Here is a 24252-nt window from a genome sequence, read left to right on the forward strand (position 1 = left end):
TTACCGAAGTGTTCTTTTTCTTTTCATTTTAAACTATTATCCTATCAATCCTTCTCTGAATACTTAAAAACAATATAAGTATATACTGTTCACCATGATCTGGTTACTAATTTATTCACAAAATTTGCCTAGTATATTAGAAGTTTTTAGACAAATATTTTTAGCTTTTCAATATTTTTAATGTGATGATTTTTTTAAAAAATTATTTCTCAAAAGATCAATCATGATTTTATACATAAATTCCTGGATATTTTTACGATTATTTCCCTTTAAGAGGAACATTTCAATTCTACAGTTGACTTAGTGTTTAGCTTACCTCTGTTCCATTTATTTTCTGCATATTAAAATGGCTCAGCCTAAACAGGACATAATATTTCCAGAGTGTAAAACCAACAACTGGATTTCCTTGAGGATCAATTGTCAACTGGTCAACTCGACGGAGCTGTGCTAGTGCATTAAATTGCTGCAGCATTACAAGATTTGTTTCCTTGAATTTAAGGTGCTACAATAATAAACAAAAAAAGGGGTGAATATTGACTCTAACCATCTTAAAATGTTACCATAAAGCTTCACTATCATTCCGCAAATAAATCTAAACTTTAGGGTTAACTAATATGTTCTCATTAAACCAACTAAATGTATTAAACTTAAATACCTTTAATCTACCTAATACAAAGTTATTGATAGAATATATTAAGCCACCCAATATTGAATTCGAAGTGATTTCCATTCTGCAAAGGATATCCACCTATCTATTAACTAACTACATTTCTAAAAAATTATATAAATATACAATAATTCAGACTCTTCCAGATATTACAATGATTTTATATGCTTTACATGGAGATTAAATCTACAAAGGAAAAACCAGAAGTAAAATTTTCAGAACTTTACAAATACAGGGCTCACAGTACTTCTGAGAAGAACTAGTTAATCATTATTACTTTTATCTTGCTAATTACTATGGAGACTACTTAAACTGGCTATCAGAAAACAAAATACCAACATTGAAATGCTAATAGAAATGTTCTGTCTGTGAATTTGGATGATCTTTTCTAAACACACTGTCTCCACTACTATCCTTTTTATTAGAGAGGAAAATATAACAAAAGAACAAAATACATTATAAAAGGGTTGGTGACGAGGAAACCAGAATTGAAAGGGACTCGTGTACCCCAATATTCATCACAGCAATGTTTACAATAACCAGGACATGGAAGCAACCTAGATGTCCATTGGCAGACAAATGGATAAGAAAACTGTGGTACATATACACAATGGATATTACTTAGCTATTAAAAAGAATGCATTTGAATCAGTTCTAATGAGGTGGATGAAACTGGAGCCTATTATACAGAATGAAGTAAGTCAGAAAGTAAAACACCAATACAGTATATTAACGCATATATATGGAATTTAGAAAGATGGTAACAATGACCTTATATGCGAGACAGCAAAAGAGACACAGATGTAAAGAACAGACTTTTGGACTCTGTGGGAGAAGGTGAGGGTGGGATGATTTGAGAGAATAACACTGAAACATGTATATTACCATATGTGAAATAGATCACCAGTCTAGGTTCAATGCATGAGACAGAGCGCTCAGGGCTGGTGCACTGGGATGACCCTGAGGGATGGGATGGGGAGGAAGTTGGGAGGGGGGTTCAGGATGGGGAACACATGTACACTCAGGGCTGATTCATGTCAATGTGTGGCAAAAACCACTACAATATTGTGGTTAGCCTTCAATTAAAATAAATAAAAATTTAAAAAAGTGTTGGTGAGGGAAATCACTAGCTAATTGAGAAAAACACAATGATAATAAAAACTCAAGAAAGAACTCAGAAATCACAGCTTTCACAAATTCATACTAATAATTAATATAATAAATAATACCATAACTGGAAAAGGCAAATTTCTCAAAGTAACTTTAATGAGCTATTAAAGTGATTTTAAATGTTGTTAGGGGACTACTATAAAAATTATATGTGAGTATACTTGTCCTGTTAATACCAGATATAGTAAATGAATTTATAATATAGTTAGGTGAGGTCCTGTTGAAAGTTTCCCAAAGTAGAAGTATGTCACTTGAATAAAATTACATTGGTCCTTCATACTCCATAAGGAAGCATTTTCTAGAGAGAAAATTTCTAATATTAACAGAAGACTGCAAGGCCATTTATGAATACTAATTTAAATATCAGATTCAGAAATTCAACACAAGAACTTAGTCTCCCTGCCACATAGAAACTGCATAAATAAAAGTTAAAATAGGTCTTTGGCCTGAATATACAAGTCATGACTGAGAAGAATTCAAATATACAACAAAAAGGAAATGCTTACCAGAGAATTAGGAAACTTAATCTTCAATTTGGGAAGCACTTGGACGATTTCATCAAATTCTATGAAAGTGAAGGACACTGTTGTCACCATTCCTGCTGTTTGCATGCTCCAGTTTCGATCCAGACACTCCAGTGCTCCTGAACCATACAGGGAAAGCGTGTCTCCATCCACTTCAACAAGGTGTGTGTCTGTGACAGATAGATCCTGTAATCCACTGGTGAGTCCTGAGTCCAGAGACCTGGGAAACCCATCATATAATCTTAATGAAAGTTTTATCATGCAAAGTAAATAATAGATTATAAAGATCTGCTGGAAAAAGTATTTGAAATTTTACATCCATTTCTTTTTATTTCAATAATTAAACCCAGAGTACCAAAGACTAATTTTCAATAGTACATCTGCAAGCTTGATGGACATGAGTCTGAGTGAACTCTGGGAGTTGGTGATGGACAGGGAGGCCTGGCGTGCTGCGATTCATGGGGTCACAAAGAGTCGGACACGACTGAGCGACTGAACTGAACTGAAGCTTTATATTCTTCTATAATCATATACTTTAATTTAAAAAGGGGCACATGTGAACAAAAAATTACTACTTTTAAACCCAAATTATTTATACTGATGGAAGATAATTGATATTCTACTTAGTTTTAAAATAATACATTTAAGATAACCAAGAAGAACCTACTATATAGCACATGGAATTCTGCTCAGTGTTTTGTGGCAGCCTGGATGGGACGGAGCGTGGGAGAGAATGGATACATGTAAATGTATGGCTGAGTCCCTTCACTGTTCACCTGAAACTATCACATTGTTAACTGGCTAAACCCCAATACAAAATAAAAAGGTTTTAAAAAAAGAAAAAAATAAAACAATCCATTTAATATAGCATAGATACTTTTGCATGTCAAAACAAGTAAGTTTGCCTACTCTGGAAAGTATTTCACTGTCTGACTGAAAAAAACTGCATTTTACAGAATAATATTTCTATAGTAAGAACAATATAATATAAAACTATGTTTATAAAATACTTGGAAATTCACATACTGTTAACAATAGTTTCTCTCTCAGAAGCTGGACTAAGGGGTAACTTTGACTCCACATTTTTAAATAGTTCAATGTGTTTGAAAATATGCAAGGGTATATATATTACAGTTATAGGCAGCAAAATCAATGACGACTTCCTCCCCGTATTGAAATAAGAAATGATAAAAAATCCAGTACATACACATACAAAATAACTTCACATACTCTACTGACTATGATAACTGTTAATATTTTCAAAGTTAGAGCCACACTTCTGTAAAAGGTTACCTAAATGAATGCTCTTGAAGAAGAAAAGAAATAGCTTCAGTTTAGTCGCTCAGTTGTGTCTGACTCTTTGCGACCCCATGGACTGTAGCATGCCAGGCCTTCCTGTTCATCACCAACTTCCAGAGCTTGCTCAAACTCATGTCCATTGAGTTGGTAATGTCATCCAACCATCTCATTCTCTGTTGTCCCCTTCTCCTGCTTCAATCTTTCCTAGCATCAGGGTCTGTTCCAATGAGTCAGTTCTTTGCATCAGGTCGCCAAAGTATTAGAGTTTCAGCTTCAGCATCGGTCCTTCCAATGAATATTCAGGACTGATTTCCTTTAGGATGGACTAGTTGGATCTCCTTGCAGTCCAAGGGACTCTCAAGAGTCTTCTCTAACACCACAGTTCAAAAGTATGAATTCTTAGGTGCACAGCTTTCTTTATAGTCCAGCTCTCACATCCATACACGACTACTGGAAAAACCATAGCTGCTTGATCCAACTCAAATTTTCTGCTTCATGAATACAGACATAACTATTTGTTACTCAATCTCAAAACTCAAACAATGCTTTGTTTTCATTATGGAATTCTGCCTTTAGATAGTATTTATTTGCCCTTACTAACATATTAATGTTTTGCCTTCCTTTGGACTCCAACAGAATTTTGTATACTCCTCTGATACACCACTTCTCATATTCAATCATAATTATGGGTTTACAATTTTGGCTACATTTTTTTCATCTTTGGAGGGTCTAGAATCTATTAATGGGCTTTTCACAATATAAATGACTGCATTATTAAAGATCTTCAGAAGTTTTATAATGCTGATGTTGTGAGACTGACAAACCATCACCTTGCTGGTTTATCATGCTTTACTAGATTTCCATGTACTCCATAGGCACCAGTTAACATGTAACATATTTGTTAACACAATAAGAAGTTGGGTAGTAACATCCATCAACTCTGTGAATGTGTGACCAAGAAAATATAAAAAGGATTGATTTCTGCCAGGCTAGTGCTCATGGCAATGATTATTATACAGTAATCATCAAATATTTAGTGAGTAATGGTGTGTGAATAATCTTAGATGAAAATCCTATAAACGTAATGGCTCATAACAAACAAAAATAAGGTGAGAATTAAGAGTTCCTTATATTGTGGTTTGTGTGATAACTCTGTGTTGAGCTACGTAGAGCAGGTGGAGCTAGTGATAAACAATCTGCCTGCCAATACTGGAGACACAGGTTCGATCCCTGGGTTTGGAAGATCCCCTGGAGTAGGAAATGGCACCCCATTCCTTCTTGTCTAGAAAATTCCATGGGCAGAGGAGCCTGGTGGGCTATAGTCCATAGGACTGCAAAGAGTTGGGCAAGACTGAGCGACTGAGTGCACACACAACCCATATAACATATAATCATTTCTAGAATAGGATAAAGAAGTTACATTTCAGTACCACTAAAATAAAGATGGCTTTATGAAAAGAACACAGCACTGGCCATACTGTACTGCAGTTGCTTGTCTCCCTCTCTGTCTCTCCTACTGAATAATGTGATCCTTGAGGGTTCAAACTGTCACCTTCACTATAGTAGATCAGCACCTAGCATAGCTCCTAGCACAGGTTGTACTCAATAAATATTTCTTCAAAGAATTAATGAATGAGACAATTATGAATTTTCTTAGGAGTATCTACTGAATCTTAAAAAGGGTGTTCCAACCATCAACTGTGGTTTGAACAAAGGGGCAGAGTCGGTGATACAGACACAGGCTAAGGGGTTAGTAAGATGGTTCTCACAGGTGAGGCAAACACAAATAATGAAAAAGTAAAGTCAAGGCAAAAAAAAAAGTTTGCTAGTTAATGTAGTGATGCCTGATGGCCACGATACTCAGCAAAAGAAGTTGAATCATAGCTATGAGAAGTTGTGTTGTTTTACATCGTCTGTTTGAACGTGTCTTATCTTTTTTCCATATGATATAATAGCCAGGACATGGAAGCAACCTAGATATCCATCAGCAGATGAATGGATAAGAAAGCTGTGGTACATATACACAATGGAGTATTACTCAGCCATTAAAAAGAATACATTTGAATCAGTTCTAATGAGGTGGATGAAACTGGAGCTGATTATACAGAGTGAAGTAAGCCAGAAAGAAAAACACCAATACAGTATACTAATGCATATGGAATTTAGAAAGATGGTAACAATAACCCTGTATGCGAGACAGCAAAAGAGACACAGATGTATAGAACAGTCTTTCAGACTCTGCGGGAGAGAGCGAGGGTGGGATGATTCGGGAGAATGGCATTGAAACATGTATAATATCATGTAAAAAACAAATTGCCAGTCTAGGTTTGATGCAGGATACAGGATGCTTAGGGCTGGTGCACTGGGATGACCCAGAGAGATGGTATGGGGAGGGAGGAGAGAAGGGGGTTCAGGATTGGGAACACATGTATACCCGTGGCAGATTCATGTTGATGTATGGCAAAACCAATACAATATTGTAAAGTAAAAAATAATAATAATAATAAAATAAAATATGAAAAAATAAACTTCAAAATAAAATGCCTTTATTAGAAAATGGTTATTTTCTTTAAAAGTTTTTTAGTAAACTGTTAAGAAAATAAGTGAAATAATAAATAAGCTTAGCCTCAGCAAAACAGTTGTACAGTTCCAAAACAAAGCAGAAGTAATTTCCAACTGCTGTAGACTTCATATGGACATTCAGTAAAAACAAATGGCAAGTTTGCTGGGCTGTTGCTAGGAAACAAAGCACCTATTAAATAGGTCTTACAGGACCAAACTTTTTTCAGTTATTTTCTTTTTTTTTCCCTCGATTAAAAAGAAGGAGCTTTATTTTTTAAAATTATTTCTTTTAATTGGAGGCTAATTACTTTACAATATTGTAGTGTTTTTTGCCATACATTGACATGAATCAGCCATGGGCATACATGTGTTCCCCATCCTGAAGCCCCCTCCCAACTTCCTCTCCATCCCATCCCTCAGGGTCATCCCAGGGCACCAGCCCTGAGCATCCTGTCTCATGCATCGAACCTGGACTGGCGATCTGTTTCACATATGATAATATACATGTTTCAATGCTATTCTCTCAAATCATCCCACTCTTGCCTTCTCCCACAGAGTCCAAAAGACTGTACTTTACATCTATTTCTCTTTTGATGTCTCACATATAGGGTCATCGTTACCATCTTTCTAAATTCCATATATATGTGTTGTTGCTGCTGCTGCTGCTGCTGCTAAGTCGCTTCAGTTGTGTCCAACTCTGTGCGACCCCATAGACGGCAGCCCATGAGGCTCCCCCGTCCCTGAGATTCTCCAGGCAAGGACACTGGAGTGGGTTGCCATTTCCTTCTCCAATGCATGAAAGTGAAAAGTGAAAAGTGTCCGACTCTTAGCGACCCCATGGACTGCGGCCCACCAGGCTCCTCCGTCCATGGGATTTTCCAGGCAAAAGTGCTGGAGTGGGGTGCCATTGCCTTCTCCAATATATGTGTTAGTATACTTATTGGTATTTTTCTTTCTGACTTATTTCACTCTGTGTAATAGGCTCCAGTTTCATCCACCTCATTAGAACTGATTCAAATGTATTCTTTTTAATAGCTGAGTAATATTCCATTGTGTATATGTACAACTTTCTTATCCATTTGTCTGCTGATGAACATCTAGGTTGCTTTCATATCCTACCTATTGTAAACAGTGCTACGATGAACATTGGGGTACACGTGTCTCTTTCAATTCTGGTTTCCTCAGTGTGTATGCCCAGCAGTGGGATTGCTGGGTCATATGGCAGATCTGTTTTCAGTTTTTTTAAGGAATCTCCACACTGTTCTCCATAGTGGCTGTAAAAGTCATTTGTATTCCCATCAACAGTGTAAAAGGGTTCCCTTTTCTCCACACCCTCTCCAGCATTTATTGTTTGTAGATTTTTTGATAGCACCCATTCTGACTGGCATGAGATGGTACCTCATTGTGGTTCTGATTTGTAGTTCTCTGATAATGAGTGATGCTGAGCATCTTTTCATGTGTTTGTTAGCTATCTGGATGTCTTCTTTGGAGAAATGTCTGTTTAGTTCTTTGGCCCATTTTTTGATTGGGTCGTTTATTTTTCTGGAATTGAGCTGCAGGAGCTGCTTGTATATTTTTGAGATTAATTCTTTCAGTCAGTTGCTTCATTTGCTATTATTTTCTCCCATTCGGAAGGCTGTCTTTTCACCTCGCTTATAGATTCCTTCATTGTGCAAAAGCTTTTAAGTTTAATTAGGTCCCATTTGTTTATTTTTGCTTTTATTTCCATTACTCTGGGAGGTGGGTCATAGAGGATCCTGCTGTGACTTATGTCAGAGAGCATTTTGCCTATGTTTTCCTCTAGGAGTTTTAGTTCCTGGTCTTACGTTTAGATCTTTAATTCGTTTTGAGTTCATTTTTGTGTATGGTGTTAGAAAGTGTTCTAGTTTCATTCTTTTACAAGTGGTTGACCAGTTTTCCCAGCACCACTTGTTAAAGAGATTGTCTTTTCTCCATTGTATATTCTTGCCTCCTTTGTCAAAGGACACCTATAAAGTGTTCACGGGTGCGTGGATTTGTCTCTGGGCTTTCTATTTTGTTCCATTGATCTATTTTTCTGTCTTTGTGCCAGTACCATACTGTCTTGATGACTGGAGCTTTGTAGTGTAGTCTGAAGTCAGGCAGGTTGAGTCCTCCAGTTCCATTCTTCTTTCTCAAGATTGTTTTGGCTATTTGAGGTTTTTTATATTTCCACACAAATAGTGAAATTATTTGTTCTAGTTCTCTGAAAAAAACAGTTGGTAGCTTGATAGGGATTGCACTGAATCTACAGATGGCTTTGGGTAGTATACTCATTTTCACTATATTGATTCTTCCGATCCATGAACATGGTATATTTCTCCATCTATTTGTGTCATCTTTTATTTCTTTCATCAGTGTTTTATAGTCTTCTGTATATAGGTCTTTTGCTTCTTTAGGTAGCTTTATTCCCAAGTATTTTATTCTTTTCGTTGCAATGGTGAATGGAATTGTTTCCTTAATTTCTCTTTCTGTTTTCTCATTGTTAGTGTATAGGAATGCAAGGGATTCCTGTGTGTTAATTTTATATCCTGCAACTTTACTATATTCATTGATTAGCTCTAGTAATTTTCTGGTGGAGTCTTTAGGGTTTTTTATGTAGAGGACCATGTCATTTGCAAACAGTGAGAGTTTTACTTCTTCTTTTCCAATCTGGATTCCTTTTATTTCTTTTCCTTCTCTAATTGCTGTGGCTAAAACTTCCAAAACTATGTTGAATAGTAGTGGTGAGAGTGGGAGAGTGGGCACCCTTGTATTGTTCCTGATTTAAGGGGAAATGCTTTCAATTTTTCACCATTGAGGATAACGTTTGCTGTGGGTTTATCATATATGGCTTTTATTATGTTGAGGTATGTTCCTTCTATTCCTGCTTTCTGGAGAGTTTTTATCATAAATGGATGTTGAGTTTTGTCAAAGGCTTTCTCTGCATCTATTGAGATAATCATATGGTTTTTATCTTTCAATTTGTCAATGTGGTGTATCACATTGATTGATTTGCAAATACTGAGGAATCCTTGCATCCCTGGGACAAAGCCCACTTGGTCATGATGTATGATCTTTTTAATATGTTGTTGGATTCTGTCTGCTAGAATTTTGTTAAGGATTTTTGCATCTATGTTCATCAGTGATATTGGCCTGAGTTTTCTTTTTTGTGGCATCTTTGTCTGGTTGGTATTAGGGTGATGGTGGCCTCATAGAAAGAGCTTGGAAGTTTATCTTCCTCTGCAATTTTCTGGAAGAGTTTCAGTAGGGTAGGTGTTAGCTCTTCTCTACACTTTTGGTAGAATTCAGCTGTGAGGCCATCTGGTGCTGGGCTTTTGTTTCTTGGAAGATTTCTGATTACAGTTTTGATTTCCGTGCTTGTGATGGGTCTGTTAAGATTTTCTATTTCTTCTTGGTTCAGTTTCAGAAAGTTATACTTTTCTAAGAATTTGTCCATTTCTTCCAAGTTGTCCATTTCATTGGCATATAGTTGCTGATAGTAGTCTCTTATGATCCTTTGTATTTCTGTGTTGTCTGTTGTGACTTCCTCATTTTACTTCTAATTTTGTTGATTTGATTCTTCTCCCTTTTTCCCTTGATGAGTCTGGCTAATGGTTTGTCTATTTTATTTATCTTCTCTGAAAACCAGCTTTTAGGTTTGTTGATTTTGCTATGGTCTCCTTTGTTTCTTTTTCATTTATTTCTGACCTAATTCTTCTGATTTCTTTCCTTCTACTAACTCTGGGATGCTTAATTTCTTCTTTTTCTAGTTGCTTTAGGTGTAGAGTTAGGTTATTTATTTGATTTTTTTCTTGTTTCTTGAGGTAAGCTTGTATTGCTATGAACCCTCCCCTTAGCACTGCTTTTACTGAATCTCACAGGTTTTGGTTTGTTATGTTTTCATTTTCATTTGCTTCTATGCATATTTTGATTTCTTTCTTGATTTCTTCTGTGATTTGTTGGTTATTCAGAAGCGTGTTGTTTAGCCTCCATATGTTTGTATTTTTAATAGTTTTTTTCCTGTAGTTAACATCTAATCTTACTGCATTGTGATCAGAAAAGATGCTTGGAATGATTTCAACTTTTCTGAATTTACCAAGGCTAGATTTATTGCCCAGGATGTGATCTATCCTGGAGAAGCTTCCATGTGCACTTGAGAAAAAGGTGAAATTCGTTGTTTTGGGGTGAAATGTCCTATAGATATCAATTAGGTCTAACTGGTCCATTGTATCATTTAAAGTTTGTGTCTCCTTGCTAATTTTCTGTTTAGTTGATCTATCCATAGGTGTGAGTGTGGTATTAAAGTCTCCAACTATTATTGCGTTACTGTTAATTTCCCCTTTCATACTTGTTAGCATTTGCCTTACATATTGCAATGCTCCTGTGTTGGGTGCATATATATTTATAATTGTTATATTTTCTTCTTGGATTGATCCTTTGATCATTATGTTTCAGTTATTTTCTGAATGAGGCTCAAAGTCAGCCTCAAACTCTGGCCAACAGGAAATAGAGGAAGCTGTTCCTCTGGCAAAGTGTGCTCTGATATCCATAAAAAAAATAATTTCAGGAAGTTTTCTCCCCATGTTCATATGTTGGGCATTGTCCTTCCAGTTTTTCTTGTATGCCTAACAGATATGTCCATATCTTTTTAGTCAAACATACATACATATTATTTCTTTTGCTCTATCATTCATTTATTGGCCAAACATTTGCTAAAAGTTCACTGTATACACAGCACAGTCCTAAGAATTCTGTCATAGGCAAACAGCTCATCTGCATTGAAAAAGTCAATCAGAACAGAAATCATGGGCAAGATTTTTGATATATCAAAACTTTCTTCACTTTTACTGACTTATGGTCCCAGAAAAATAACTGCTCAAATAATACTCTGTAATTAAATTAATAAGCAAATGGGTATAATTTCTAAAGACCTCAACCCCATTAAACAAATAGGTTAATCTGGAGAGGTATTGTGTCAGGTATTGTGGTAGACACTGGGGATATAAAGATAATAGTTACTTATCCTTAAGGAGCTCCCATTCTATCAGGGTGGAAAGCAAGATAAATATATACATTAATCCTAATATAGTAGGCTTATTATCACACAATGAATATTTAAGCAATATGTTACGGAAATGAAGAGGAAGAATGACTAATTCTGCTAGTGCAGAGAAGTCAGGTTTCAGAAGGAGGTAGTATTGATATTTGAACTGGTCCTTGAAAGATAAACAGTAGAATTTTATCAGAAGTAGAAAGAAGAAGCATACTTTATGTAAGAAAAACAGAATGAAGAAAGGCACAGAAGCCTGATTATAACATACTCAGTTAAAAACAATTAAACACTAAAATATAGAGGGGAGTAGAAGCTGAAGCTGAAGTCAGAAAAATCAGATTTTATCCCATAAGTTTGAGAAGCAGAAAAAGATTTTTAAATGAAAACATAACAGAACCATATTCAATGCAAGTTTTTAAGCATTTCCAGTGTGCCATGCATGGAGCTAGGTTCTGTGGCTGGGAATAAAAAGATGAATAAGATATGTTCCCTGCTCTCAAGGACCTACTTGAGACAGATAAGTTGGTCTATTCTGTGGATGAGGTAGGTAGCAAGGAGAGACTGAATGGAGGGAGGTTAGTAGGAAGACTAGTGCAATAGTGTCAGCTAGATTATATAACAAAAAAGAAAGCATCAGGCAGTGGAAGAGGCATTGGCAAGAAAATAAGATAGAGCTTAGTTCAAATCCTAGATTTGCCAGAATAAATAGATGACTTTGGGAGCAAGTTGCTGAATTTCTTTGTAGTTTCAGTTTCCTTGTAGGTAAAATATCATAATACATATTTTTCAGAGTTGTTATTAAGACTAGAAGTAATATTCTAAACCACATGGTGGTGGTGATTTAGTCGCCAAGTCACGTCTGACTCTTGTGACCCCACGGACTGTAGCCCACCAGGCTCCTTTGTCCATGGGATTTCCTAGGCCAAAATACTGGAGTGGGTTGCCATTTCCTTCTCCAGGGGACCTTCCTGACCCAGGGATCAATTCTAAACCATACTTAATGCTTACTTCAATAGATTTTAATGATAATTACTAATAAAAGAACACAGATATACCAGATATTTAAAAGATCATAAAAGTAGGACTTAGTGACTGTGGGGAAGGAATGACAAGGAAGATTAAAGTAGGTGATGGAGTCAACCTGCTTAGGTTTTACCCCTGTCAAGGCTAAATTCCTGCTTTAAGAAATGTGGTATTCCTCTACAGAGGATCCATGCTTTATGATTTGTTTTTCCATGAAGTGCAATACATTTCAATGTATATTTCCCAATTCAAGTACTATTTATATAACAGTAAGGCAGTCTGCCATCAAATAGGAATTCTCTTAAAGATTTTTAGAAGTTAATTCCAAGTGTTCATTAATCCAACTCAACCTTTATATAAGAATGAATCAGAAAATATTCTATGCCTTCCTGATTAGTACAGGACTCTAAGACTAGATGATTAACTTAATGCAATAAAGTAATAAGTCCCAGAAAGCCAGGCTAAATGGAGAATATACTCTTAAATGCCTAAGTGGAGAGAAAAGACAATATTTCAGAGGATTACAGTTTTTTAAAAAATCTTTATGCATTCTATAACAAGCTAGAAGAGAAAGACTTAAAATATTTCGGAAGATTCTTTTCCCAATGAATAAGTGGTGCTGATTCCTATAATAATGTATTTTATGAATTTCTATTACAACATTCATAGGTGTGGAAATTCGTTTTATGCATTATATTTTATTATAGTAGTGTTGGCTAAAATACCACACTGTTCATAGACAGGAAATGACCGAAAATAAACCAGCTTCACTGTAAGCATCCAATGTAAGCAAAGAAAACATTACACCACGTACTTTCCCATTTCTGGCAGGGGAAGAAACCTGCAATATGTCATTTTACTATAGAGCTGTCCCAAGCACAGTGAACAGTGAAACCATTAATGGGATATACCAAAGTTTTACAGAATTTCTTCCCTTTATGTGACTATAATTTTTTCATGGACACTTATTTCCAGGCGTTTAGTTACACACCCATAAGCCAAAGGTCACAGACATTATAACACAAGAATTAGCCACTTTTTTGGCATTATGAAATACTAAAGACCATAAATGGGACTGTTAAAAATGGAAAATCTCATGAAGCATTAAAAAGCAAATTGGAACCCTAAGGAAAAGACTCTGTGGCCCTCTGACTTTCTACCTTCAGAAAGAGCCAGGCCTGTATCATTCCTGAAAGATGAAATTTAATTATATTTTTAAAGACTTACAGAGAATATAGTAATAAAACTTCTAATACTTAAAATGTTTCACTTTGTGCTTTCACATAAAATAGTTGATAGAATTAGCATGTGTTTGAAACCTCTCCCTCCAAGACCCCATTAAGGTAATTAAAAGGTTTTAAACTCACAATAACAACAAGTAAAGAGGACAGGGGGGAGACAATCTTCAGGAAGAAGTTTCAGCAAACTTCTGGAAGCTGGAAGGTGAAGAATTTTGTGTGAGGAAGGACAAAGGAAACCATAGCTTTGAATATGGAGTGAGGACAAGAACAAAAATGTCAGGCAAGATGCCCCAACTTTGGAAAGAAATGAACAGAGATATGATGGAAGATGGGAGTGAGAAGTGAGACTAACACAGGGAGGGGCATTAATTGAAGGTCTGCAAGGACCCTACTACTTCCTTCTTCCACTGCCAATAAAAAAGGCAGAGGGACACTGCAGTTGATTTGGAAAAGGAAAGAATACTCAACAAATAACACTGGGGCAACTGGTTATTCCTATAGGGAAAAACAAAGAAATTCAACCCAACCTCAAAGTTACAAATCAGTTTCAGATGTAATAAAGACTAAAATATGATAGGCCAAATTTTAACCTTTAGGAAGACAAAATGGGAGAATATTTTTATAATCTCAGTGTAGTAAAACAAATTTTTTTTACCCTTAAAGACAATTCAAATGGGTAAACCACAGAAGAAAAGACATACATATTGGTATCTTCAAAATACAAATGGTATTTAAAGTCAAACAAATATATGATATTGCTTAGGGGGGAAGCAGAGAGAGAAAAAAAAGCTCAGGACTAAAATCAGAGGAATTCTACCACCTAGAAGTTGAAAGGACAGAAGTACTTGAGGATATGAAAAAGACACATAATCCAAGTAAAAAGTAAATACTACTATTTAATAGATAAATAAGAAGTTCAAAGAAACTGAAATGTGGCAAAGGAAGCACAAATCTCCTTGTTAAACAAACAAAAACAGGCCATCAGAAACCCCAGATAGAAACAAAGTATGTAAGAAAGGCATGGCTCAAATAGGAAGCAAACTAAACTGTGGCACGGTTGGGAACAAACTTTGAAGCTTAACCTCTGAATCTGATACTAGGACTAGTTTTCTTGAATGGTTTAGGAAGCAGAAAATAAGATAGAAGTATACAACTTGACTCTCAAGTAAAAAATAGTTACATGATAATTAACATAATCAGAGTTTTCAATCTTTGAAAGTGCAAGTGCAAGTCGCTCAGTTAGTTGTGTCCAACACTTTGCAATCCCATGGACTGTGGCCTGCCAAGCTCCTCTGTCCATGGAGTTCTGCAGGCAAGAATACTGGTGTGGGTAGCCATTCCCTTCTCCAGGGGACCTTCCCAACCCAGCAATCGAACCCAGGTCTCCCTCATTGAAGGCAGATTCTTTACCATCTAAGCCACCAGGGAAGCCCAAGAATACAGGAGTGGGTGGCCTATCCCTTCTCCAGGGGATCTTCCCTAGCCAGGAATCAAACTGGGGTCTCCTGCATTGCAGGCAGATTCTTTACTAGTTGAGCTGATCTGTAGAAGCTACCAATTGACAAATGTAATGGTTACAGAACAAATATAAATGATACTGATCCTCAAATATAAAAGTATAGTTCGTAGAATACAACAAAATTAGAGTACCAAAGCAGGGAAAAAAGCAGGATAGAGAAGTCTGAAACTCCATCTCTCCATAAAGGCAACATATATGATAGCAAAAACTATCAGATTCAACTTTTTCAGAATTCTGGAATCTAAGAAATATTACAACAATCAGGGGAATGTTTAATGAAGAAAACCAATGTTGATTTTTATGGAATTTAAGACAATTCTGTGGCATTTAAGCTTACCCTGTTCCCATCCCCTACTTCCCAGTTCAGTGGCAGCCTTGAACATAACAGCTCACATTCGTTGTGTGGGTTGTTGGTACCAGAGGAAGCCATACATATCTTACTATAAAATAATTGTGGTTATATGTTTTGACATGTCCAGTAGCTCGCCAAAGGATCAGCTCAAGGACTTGCCTTTGTTTCCCTGCCTCTGAGCTTCCCCATAGCTGAAGTGGCTTCCTGGATGGCAGTTTTCAAAAGTATTTAAAGGCAAAAATGTATTTAGCTGCTGCCACACAGGGTAAACAATAGATAGACCAAAAAGACTAAGAAACAAGAGGCTGGGGAAGAAGATATTTAGGGGAAGAAGGACTTTGGGACGCTCCTGTGTGTTCCAGGGAATCTACAGGGTGACACTTATGTCCACATTTATGCTCAGAAAAGACCTGAGAAGACTCTAAACATCAACTCCAACTGTGGAATGACAAAGATAAACAGAGATTCTTAAAAGCAACAAGAGAGAAAAGACTAGTCCTGTATTAATAAAAAGAATCTTCAGTAAGATTAATAGTCAACTTTTCATCAGAAACCATGGAAGACAGAAGCAGTGGGATGGCATATTGAAAGGGGGAAAAAAAACCCCCAAAACTGTTAACCAAGAATTCTGTATCCAACAAAACTGTACTTCAAATCTGAGGGAGAAATTAAGACATTTATAGATAAACAAAAATTGTGAGAGTTCACTGCTAGTACACCTGCTCTATTAAAAAAAAAAATGCTAAAGTAGTCCTTTAGATTGAAATGAGAGGAACCTGGACCATAACTCAAAGTCACATAAAGAAACAAAGAATACTAACAGATAATTATACAGATAAATATAGAATCCAGTGTCACTGCATTTTTAGTTGGTAACTCCTCTTTATTCTTGCATGATTTAATAGACAAATGCATAAAACAGTACCTATAAATCTATGTTAATGTCCACACAATGTATAAAGACAAAATTTGGAGCTGTATGAGAGCAAAGTGTTTACAAATTAATACAACTAAATTGGTATTAATGCAAACTAAATTGTTAAATATTAAAATATCAGTTATATTCCTTAGTGAAAGTGTTAGTCACTCAGTTGTGTCCGACTCTTTTGCAACCCCATGAACTGTAGCCCGCCGGGCTCCTCTGTCCATGACATTTTCCAGGCAAGAAAACTGGAGGGGGAGCCATTCCCTTCTCCAGGGGATCTTTTTGACCCAGGGATCAATCTCATATACATTCAAAGATTTGGTAGAAACGGAGTCAGCAAGATATACTTAAAAGAGTGAAAGTAAAAGTTGCTCAGTTGTGTCTGACTTTTTGTGACCCCATGGACTATACAGTCCATGGCATTCTCCAGGCCAGAATACTGGAGTAGGTAGCTGTTCCCTTCTCCAGGGGATCTTACCAACCCAGGGATCGAACCCAGGTCTCCAGCATTGCAGGTGGATTCTTTATCAGCTGAGCCACCAGGGAAACCCACTTAAAGAGTAGTCAGCCATAAAAAACAACAAAATAATGTCAACTGCAGCAACATGGATGGACCTAGAGATTGTCATATTAAGTAAAGTCAGACAAAGACAAATATCATTTGATATTGCTTATACATAGAATCTTTTAAAAAATGGCACAAATTAACTTATTTACAACACAGAAATAGAGTCACAGATGTAGAAAACAAACTTATAATTACCAGGGGGAAAGGAGAGAGGGAGGGAATGAGGGATATATACACGCACCACTATATATAAAATAGGTACCTAATAAGGACCTACCATATAGCACACACTACTCAATATTCTGTAATGCCTATATGGGGAAAAAATCTAAAAAAGAGTGGATATATGTATATGTGTAACTGATTCACTTTGATGTACACCTGAAACTAACACAACACGGTAAATCAGCTATACTCCAATTAAAAATTTTAAAAATAAATAATTAAAAATAAAAATTAAATAAAAAAGAGTAGCCACATAGGTAAAAGGAAAAGCAAGTGAATGTGCTCTCAGGAATATTAATGCAAAGATCCTATCAACAATGAGTATCAACTATGTCAATGGGTGTGGCATGTTCAAGCAAAAGAAGAACTTGACTTCAAAAAGTCAACCTGGATTCTCTGTTTAAGAGCCCTTCATGTAGGCATATACAAGGTACAATAAGCTCTTTAAGAAATATTCCTACCTTTCCAATGTAACAGATTTTACAGGAATCACATAACCACAAGCCAAACTGAAAAAAAAAAAAAAGATCTACAACTACTAGAAGTTGTGATTTTGCATTACAGTCTCTACTAATAATTTCTTGTCTATCTCTAAAGTGTTACTTTTCTGACTTCATAGATAAATGTCATCTGTGTCCCCTTGAATTAAAAGCTTTTCGATCATCAAAAAGGGTCGGACCATGATAACGTATTGTGTCTCCATGGCACTTTGAACTTACAACCGTAGAAATTTTTGCCAGAAACTGTGGATCTCTTTCCTAATAATTCATTACTGCTCTCAACATTCTCTGCATTGAACCCACACATCAATTTTCCCATCTCTTCCAAATTCTTCATTTGTGCTCTTTCCTTAAAAAGCCTCTGGCTTTGTGGAACTCCTAATAAAAGTTCTGAACATCTTGGGAGCAATTTTAAGTCATAGTAATTTTCACTAGCAGATACTTCTTTCTCTTGGAACCAATTGTTTTTTAGAGGGTCACAACATTTTTGGAAAAAAGTTGTTTTAAAAGTTTAGAGTATCAGGAAAGTCACATTAATAGTCTGGAGTCCACCTATCAGTCTGCCTAATAGTCAGAGTCCAGCAATCAGAGATAGTTTTGCCAGGTAAAAGAATCAATTAATTAACAATGAGACTCCCGCAATCACTGCTGCTGCCAACACTAGTAAAATGTGAACAGTGAACATCTCTGTGATAAGGGCCTAGGATGCATGGCTGAGATTGGAAGGAGATAACGCTGGTCACCATTGAATACTCTGGCCCTTGGTTCCACACCTAGTTCTATCAGCAATAACTTCAATGGCCACACAATAATAACTTCAACTCATCTTCTCTCCTCTTCTCCTCTCCTTATTGATTTCTACTTTTCTCCAACAACTCATTTCCAGGGCCACAGTGGCCTCCAAAGTGTTTTTTATGTTATTACTAACATATATTCCATCTCTAAAATCTTCAACTTCAAAAACTTAATTTGACCATAAATTCTCACTAGTTCAGCTCACTACTAACCCTATTACTTTATGTAATTCTCATCTTTAATTTCATTAAGACTTCTAGTCCCAGAAATACTACATTTTCTCCCAATTCATTGGCAACCTTCTACTTTTCAAATATTTAAAAGTAGCCTAGACCATATGATCTATCATTTCTTTCTTTTGACATTATTCTTGAATTTTTAAATTCCTTATCTTTGATCCTTTATTTCCTTATTCTTTCTAAGATATTTAGCTTTTCTACCGATATACCTATAACAAACCTTCAGTGTATTAAAAAGCAGAGACATCACTTTGCTGACAAGGGTCCATAAATTCAAAGCTATGATTTTTCCACTAGTCATATATGGATGTGAGAGCTGGACCATAAAAAAGCTGAGAGCTGAAGAATTGATGATTTCGAATTGTGGTGCTGAAGGAGATTCTTGAGAGTCCCTTGGACAGTAAGGAGATCAAACCAGTCAATCCTAAAGGAAATCAAACCTGATATTCACTGTAAGGACTGATGCTGAAGCTCCAATACTCTGGCCATGTGATGCGAAGATCCAACTCATTGGAAAAGACCCTGATGCTGGAAAAGGCTGAGGGCAGGAGAAGAAGGGGGTGACAGAGGATGAGATGGCTGAATGACATAACTGACTCAATAGACATGAGTCTGAGCAAACTCCAGGAGATAGGGAAGCACAGGGAAGCCTGGCTTGCTGCAGTCCATGGGGTAGCAAAGGCAAGACTTAGCAACTGAACAACAATTGATAATTCTTGTCACTCTGTACTCCTGGAATACTCGCTCAACAATTCAGACTAGCTGCTACAATTTCATGGTCTATAACTTCCTTTAGTTCCTCAGAATTTTCCTTCAACATCTCAACACTTCCCCAGTTAGCTCCCTAGTATACTTGAAAAATGTAGAGATATACCATGATTTTTAAAGTGATGATTTATTATCTTACAAATGTTGCTGCTGCTGCTGCTGCTACGTCGCTGCAGTCGTGTCCGACTCTGCCGTCCATAGGATTCTCCAGGCAAGAACACTGGAGTGGGTTGCCATTTCCCTCTCCAATGCATGACAATGAAAAGTGAAAGTGAAGTCGCTCAGTCGTGTCCGACTCTTAGTGACCCCATGGACTGCAGCCTACCAGCTCCTCCGTCCATGGGATTTTCCAGGCAAGAGTACTGGAGTGGGCTGCCATTGCCTTCTCCTTACAAATGTTAATCCTACTGAAATAAACAACTGAAATGCCATTTGAAAAAGATTGTTAACTTTCCATTTAGATTAAATGATTTTAAAGCTAATATGTAAGAACAAGTGTGTGAGAATTGAAACTTTGAAAAGAATAGTGAAAGCATATTTCCCTTACTAGACATTAAAACCATAAAGTGACAATAATCAAAATAGTCTGGTATTGGCATTAAAACAGATAAGTAGGTTAGTGAAATGGAATAGAAAGTTCAGAAATATATCCAGTATTTATGGGAACTTAATATAAGATGAAAACGACATTCCCACTACAAAAGAGAATAATTTAATTGAGGAATGCTATTAGAAAACTGACTAGTCAATTGGAATAAAATCAAGTTCGGCTCTTACCTAACACCATGTATAAAAATAAATTTGATGTATTAAAGAAGGAATTTTAAAACCTTATTAAAATTTTAGAATAAAATTTATAAGGTCATTTGGATAAACTTGGAACTAGGAATCCTTCTTAAGGAAGATAGAAAAAATATTTTTAAAGAAAAGATAAACCAGAAATAGAACTAATGGGTAGCATTTCATAAATCTAAAGCCCAATAATATAAAGTTTTAATTTTATAAAGTATGGTTATATACAAGTAGAATTATTTTGACATTTAAATAATATTAAATAATGTTTCAGGGCAATATAAGTGATATATCCATTATATAAGTTATCACTTAGAATGTTAATTCTTATTTTCTTATTTTTCTCGCTGAAAGATCTGAGAAACTCTACATGTGGCTATCCAAGTGGTAAAGGAGGTATGCTGTCAATATAAATTAATCTTATAACTGAAACTGCTAAAGTATATTTGTCATTAAAATATATGTCAAACTCTAACTACAGTAAACTTTCAAAATATTATTCTGCTACTAAGTTGCTTCAGTCATGTCCAACTCTGTGCGACTCCATAGACGGCAGCCCATGAGGCTCCCCTGTCCCTGGGATTCTCCAGGCAAGAACACTGGAGTGGGTTGCCATTTCCTCTAATGCATGAAAGTGAAAAGTGAAAGTGAAGTCGCTCAGTCATGTCCAACTCTTAGCAACCCCATGGACTGTGGCCCACCAGGCTCCTCCGTCCATGGGATTTTCCAGGCAAGAGTGCTGGAGTGGGGTGCCATTGCCTTCTAATTCCTCTTAAATGACTTGTTGATTACATTCTTCATATATGGAAAGCTGAAAGAATACTGGCTGAAAAGCTGAAACAAAAGCTATATTATATTTAGTTTGAAATGTGTTTCAGAATCTGGTCAGGTCATTAGATAACTGTGTATCAAATGAAAAAAACTGGAGTGCGTTCTATCTTTGAGTTTTAGCTTTTCTTTTTAAATCATATATATATACACACACACGTTTTTAAATGATAAACAAACTATGAAGTTATATATGCTTTATATTCCTCTCATTGACTTGATTCTAGTATGCCTTTATGAGCAGAAGTGAAATATGTTAAGCCTAGATAGTGTCCTCAGATTTGTTCATAAACCAAGGGATATGTGTTATATGATTTGTACGTCATAGAAGGAAAAGGCTGTGAGCCACTGGAAAAGACAGACACTATAGATTGCAACTGGAGTAACTATCTATGTTTTATGCCAAATTGCTTAACACTGATAGTTAAGGAGTAAGGATTTGTGCTAGCTACTGGGGAAACAACAAAGGTTAACACAACCAGAATTTTACATTCTAGTGGGGAAGACAGATACAAAACAACTATTTATGCTGTTCAGTTGCTAAGTTGTGTCCGACTGTGAGACCCCATGGACTATATAGCACGACAGGCCCCTGCATCCTTCACTGTCTCCCGGAGTTTGTTCAAATTCATGTCCGTTGAGTTGGTGATGCCATCCAACCAATCTCATTCTCTGCTGCCCTCTTCTCCTTTTTCTAACTACCCAGTGGTTAATTATGCTCATAAGTGCTAACAAGGGGAAGTGCAGAGTATCTGATCTAGCCTACTCTCTAGGAAGTCATTAGGAAAGACTTTTCAGGGGAAGTGAGAGTTGAAGTCAAGACCTCCAGGCTGAACTGCAGTTAGCCAGGGCAGGGTGAAGGAAGCAGGGCAGGGGAGAATAGATCTGTTTGTAGAAGAAGGGTACTAAGGTAGGAAGTAACCAAATTGGGAATCACTGAGCCTGCAGCACAAGAACAGAATGGCTGATACTATGGGACAAGATAGGTAAGGTGGGTAGATGGCCTTACAGGCTATATTAAGTAATCTAGATTTATTCCTAAGAAAAACAAGAAACTACTAAAGGGTTCTTAAATTAGGGGCAAGCTTATATTTTCAATATTTCCACCTTAACTTTTAAAACCTATTGCTAATTTCAGTAGGTTTTCTTAAGAAAACTATTTTAAAATAGTTAAATGTATAATATTTCCCCATTTCTGCTCCAAATTCATTTCTCCAAAGATACTAATATCCGGAAAGAATACCACTGCATACCCTGCTTCCTCTGGAAATGTAGAGACGGTGCTTCCATCGTTCTGACAGTGGTCCTGAGAGTCAGAATCTCTTCTATCTTGATTTATAGCAATACTGGTTATTCGATGTTGTTGCAAGTCCCAATTTCGAGCTACATTGTTAATTGTTAACCTTTTCTTCTCCTATGAAAAAGTTCATTGTGACAAGAATTACATAATGCAATTTTTGTAGTAGGAGAATCCAAGGAGCATATTGTTTGTACTACTTATCACATCTTTAAGAGGAGTCAATTACTTAAAGCAGCTACCAAATATGTATTCTAGAACATGGTATAAGCAGCCTTTGTTCAATCTATGCATTCAAACATCTCAAAAATGCTCTATCATTCTTAAAAAATATATACAAATAACAATTACTCCCGTTGGACGTAAGAAAATCCACTATTTCCAAGTTTAACTTGACGGAAATTGATATACTCAAATGTTATGTTTGCATGTGTGCTAAGTTGCTTTAGTCATGTCCCACTTGCTGCAACCCATGAATTGTAGCCTTCCAGGCTCCTCTGTCCATGGGACTGTCCAAGAAAGAATACTGGAGTGGGTTTCCATTTCCTCCTCCAGGGGACTCAAGTGTTATGTGAAGTTTAAATTATGTCTTTGTGCTTAAAGATAGTAAGAAAACTTGACAATATTTTAATCTTTTTAACCAATAATTATGGCAAATATGGTGGAGTGATCTTGGAGGGAGGGAGAAAGGAGAGATTGATCAGTGTTTTAAGCTTCACAGCATAAATTACAATGTCTGAAAATTAACAAACATATATAGACTATTAAAAGAAATTCTACTAGGTTGAAACATTTCTAGATAACTAGTAGCATCTTAGATTATCCATTACCAAACCTCGTAACTCAGATGGTAAAGAATCTACCCGCAATGCAGGAGACCCGGGTTCAATCCCTGGGTAGGGAGGATCCCCAGGAGGAGGAAAAGGCAACCCACTCCAGTATTCTTGCCTGGAGAATCCCATGGACTGAGGATCCTGATAGGTTATAGTCCATACGGCCACAAAGAGTCGGATATGACTTAGCGACTAATACAACTTCTAAATGGTATGTTGATTAAATCAGAGTCCTGAAAATAGACACCTCCCCTTTTATCTTTACTCAGAGAACAACCATCTAGTGAAAAGCCATCGGTGTGATACTGCCCCTCTTCACCTGCTCCCTCTGGAACCAGTGAAAGCTGTCGGGAAGATTCTCTGCCCATTCCCCCAGTGCCTCCACACGTGTAGAATACTTCTGTTTAGATCCACTTCTTTGCCTGTCTAAAACTTTAGACGTAGAAATGGCACTGGATAGGAATGAAAACTGGTGACAAAGCTTAACTAAAACTAAACATTTTTAAAGTTCTATTTCTGCGTTTAAAAATGTCTTTAACATGGGTTTTTTCTATTGCTTGGTATTTGAAGTTTGTTTATATAATTAAATGGGTTCCACTTAGGATGTGTATACTTCTGAGACTTCTTGACATTTTATGTATGTCCTTATCTAAAGCAAGTAGGCATTGGACATTCTACTATAAATGTTCCCCCCAAATCTATGATAAGAAGGCATCTTATCTTAAAGGATTCAATTTCAATTATTTGCAGATGACTTGGGACAACCCAATTCTTAATCTACACAATACCATTATTTTCACTCAGTGCCAAGGCTATTTTGAAAGAGGCAGGGGCAGGGAGTTAATGGCAGATGGCTATCATGCTGACGCCATGCATGTGGCTTTCTGGCTGACTTGCAGTTGGCAAAAATAAATATTCTTAATGAGGTAGATGTAGCAGTGCTTAGAAAAAAGACACAAAAGTTTACACCACTCAGTATGTTAAATTTATAAGAAGATACTCTGAAAATGCAAACACTTTTCTATACCAATCCCAAAGTTAAGCTTTCTTTAGCTGAGTTGTTAAAATCAGA

The 24252-nt window shown here is 36.4% G+C and overlaps 1 protein-coding gene across 5 annotated transcripts in view; it reads right to left on the reverse strand.

Moving 5' to 3' along the window:
• The window catches only part of LOC120860913 (leucine-rich repeat-containing protein 49-like), a 157049-nt gene that overhangs the window by 19309 nt on the left and 113488 nt on the right, over nt 1-24252 (reverse strand). For all 5 annotated transcript variants that reach the window (XM_040236638.1, XM_040236639.1, XM_040236635.1 and 2 more), the window contains 3 exons: nt 22304-22464; nt 2344-2581; nt 317-502 (listed from right to left, as the gene is read on the reverse strand). In XM_040236638.1, coding sequence (XP_040092572.1) covers nt 317-502; nt 2344-2581; nt 22304-22464 — 585 coding nt within the window. The remainder of the gene's footprint in view (nt 1-316; nt 503-2343; nt 2582-22303; nt 22465-24252) is intronic.

Source organism: Oryx dammah, unplaced genomic scaffold (assembly GCF_014754425.2).
Source record: "Oryx dammah isolate SB20612 unplaced genomic scaffold, SCBI_Odam_1.1 HiC_scaffold_11209, whole genome shotgun sequence".
Lineage (NCBI taxonomy): Eukaryota > Metazoa > Chordata > Mammalia > Artiodactyla > Bovidae > Oryx > Oryx dammah.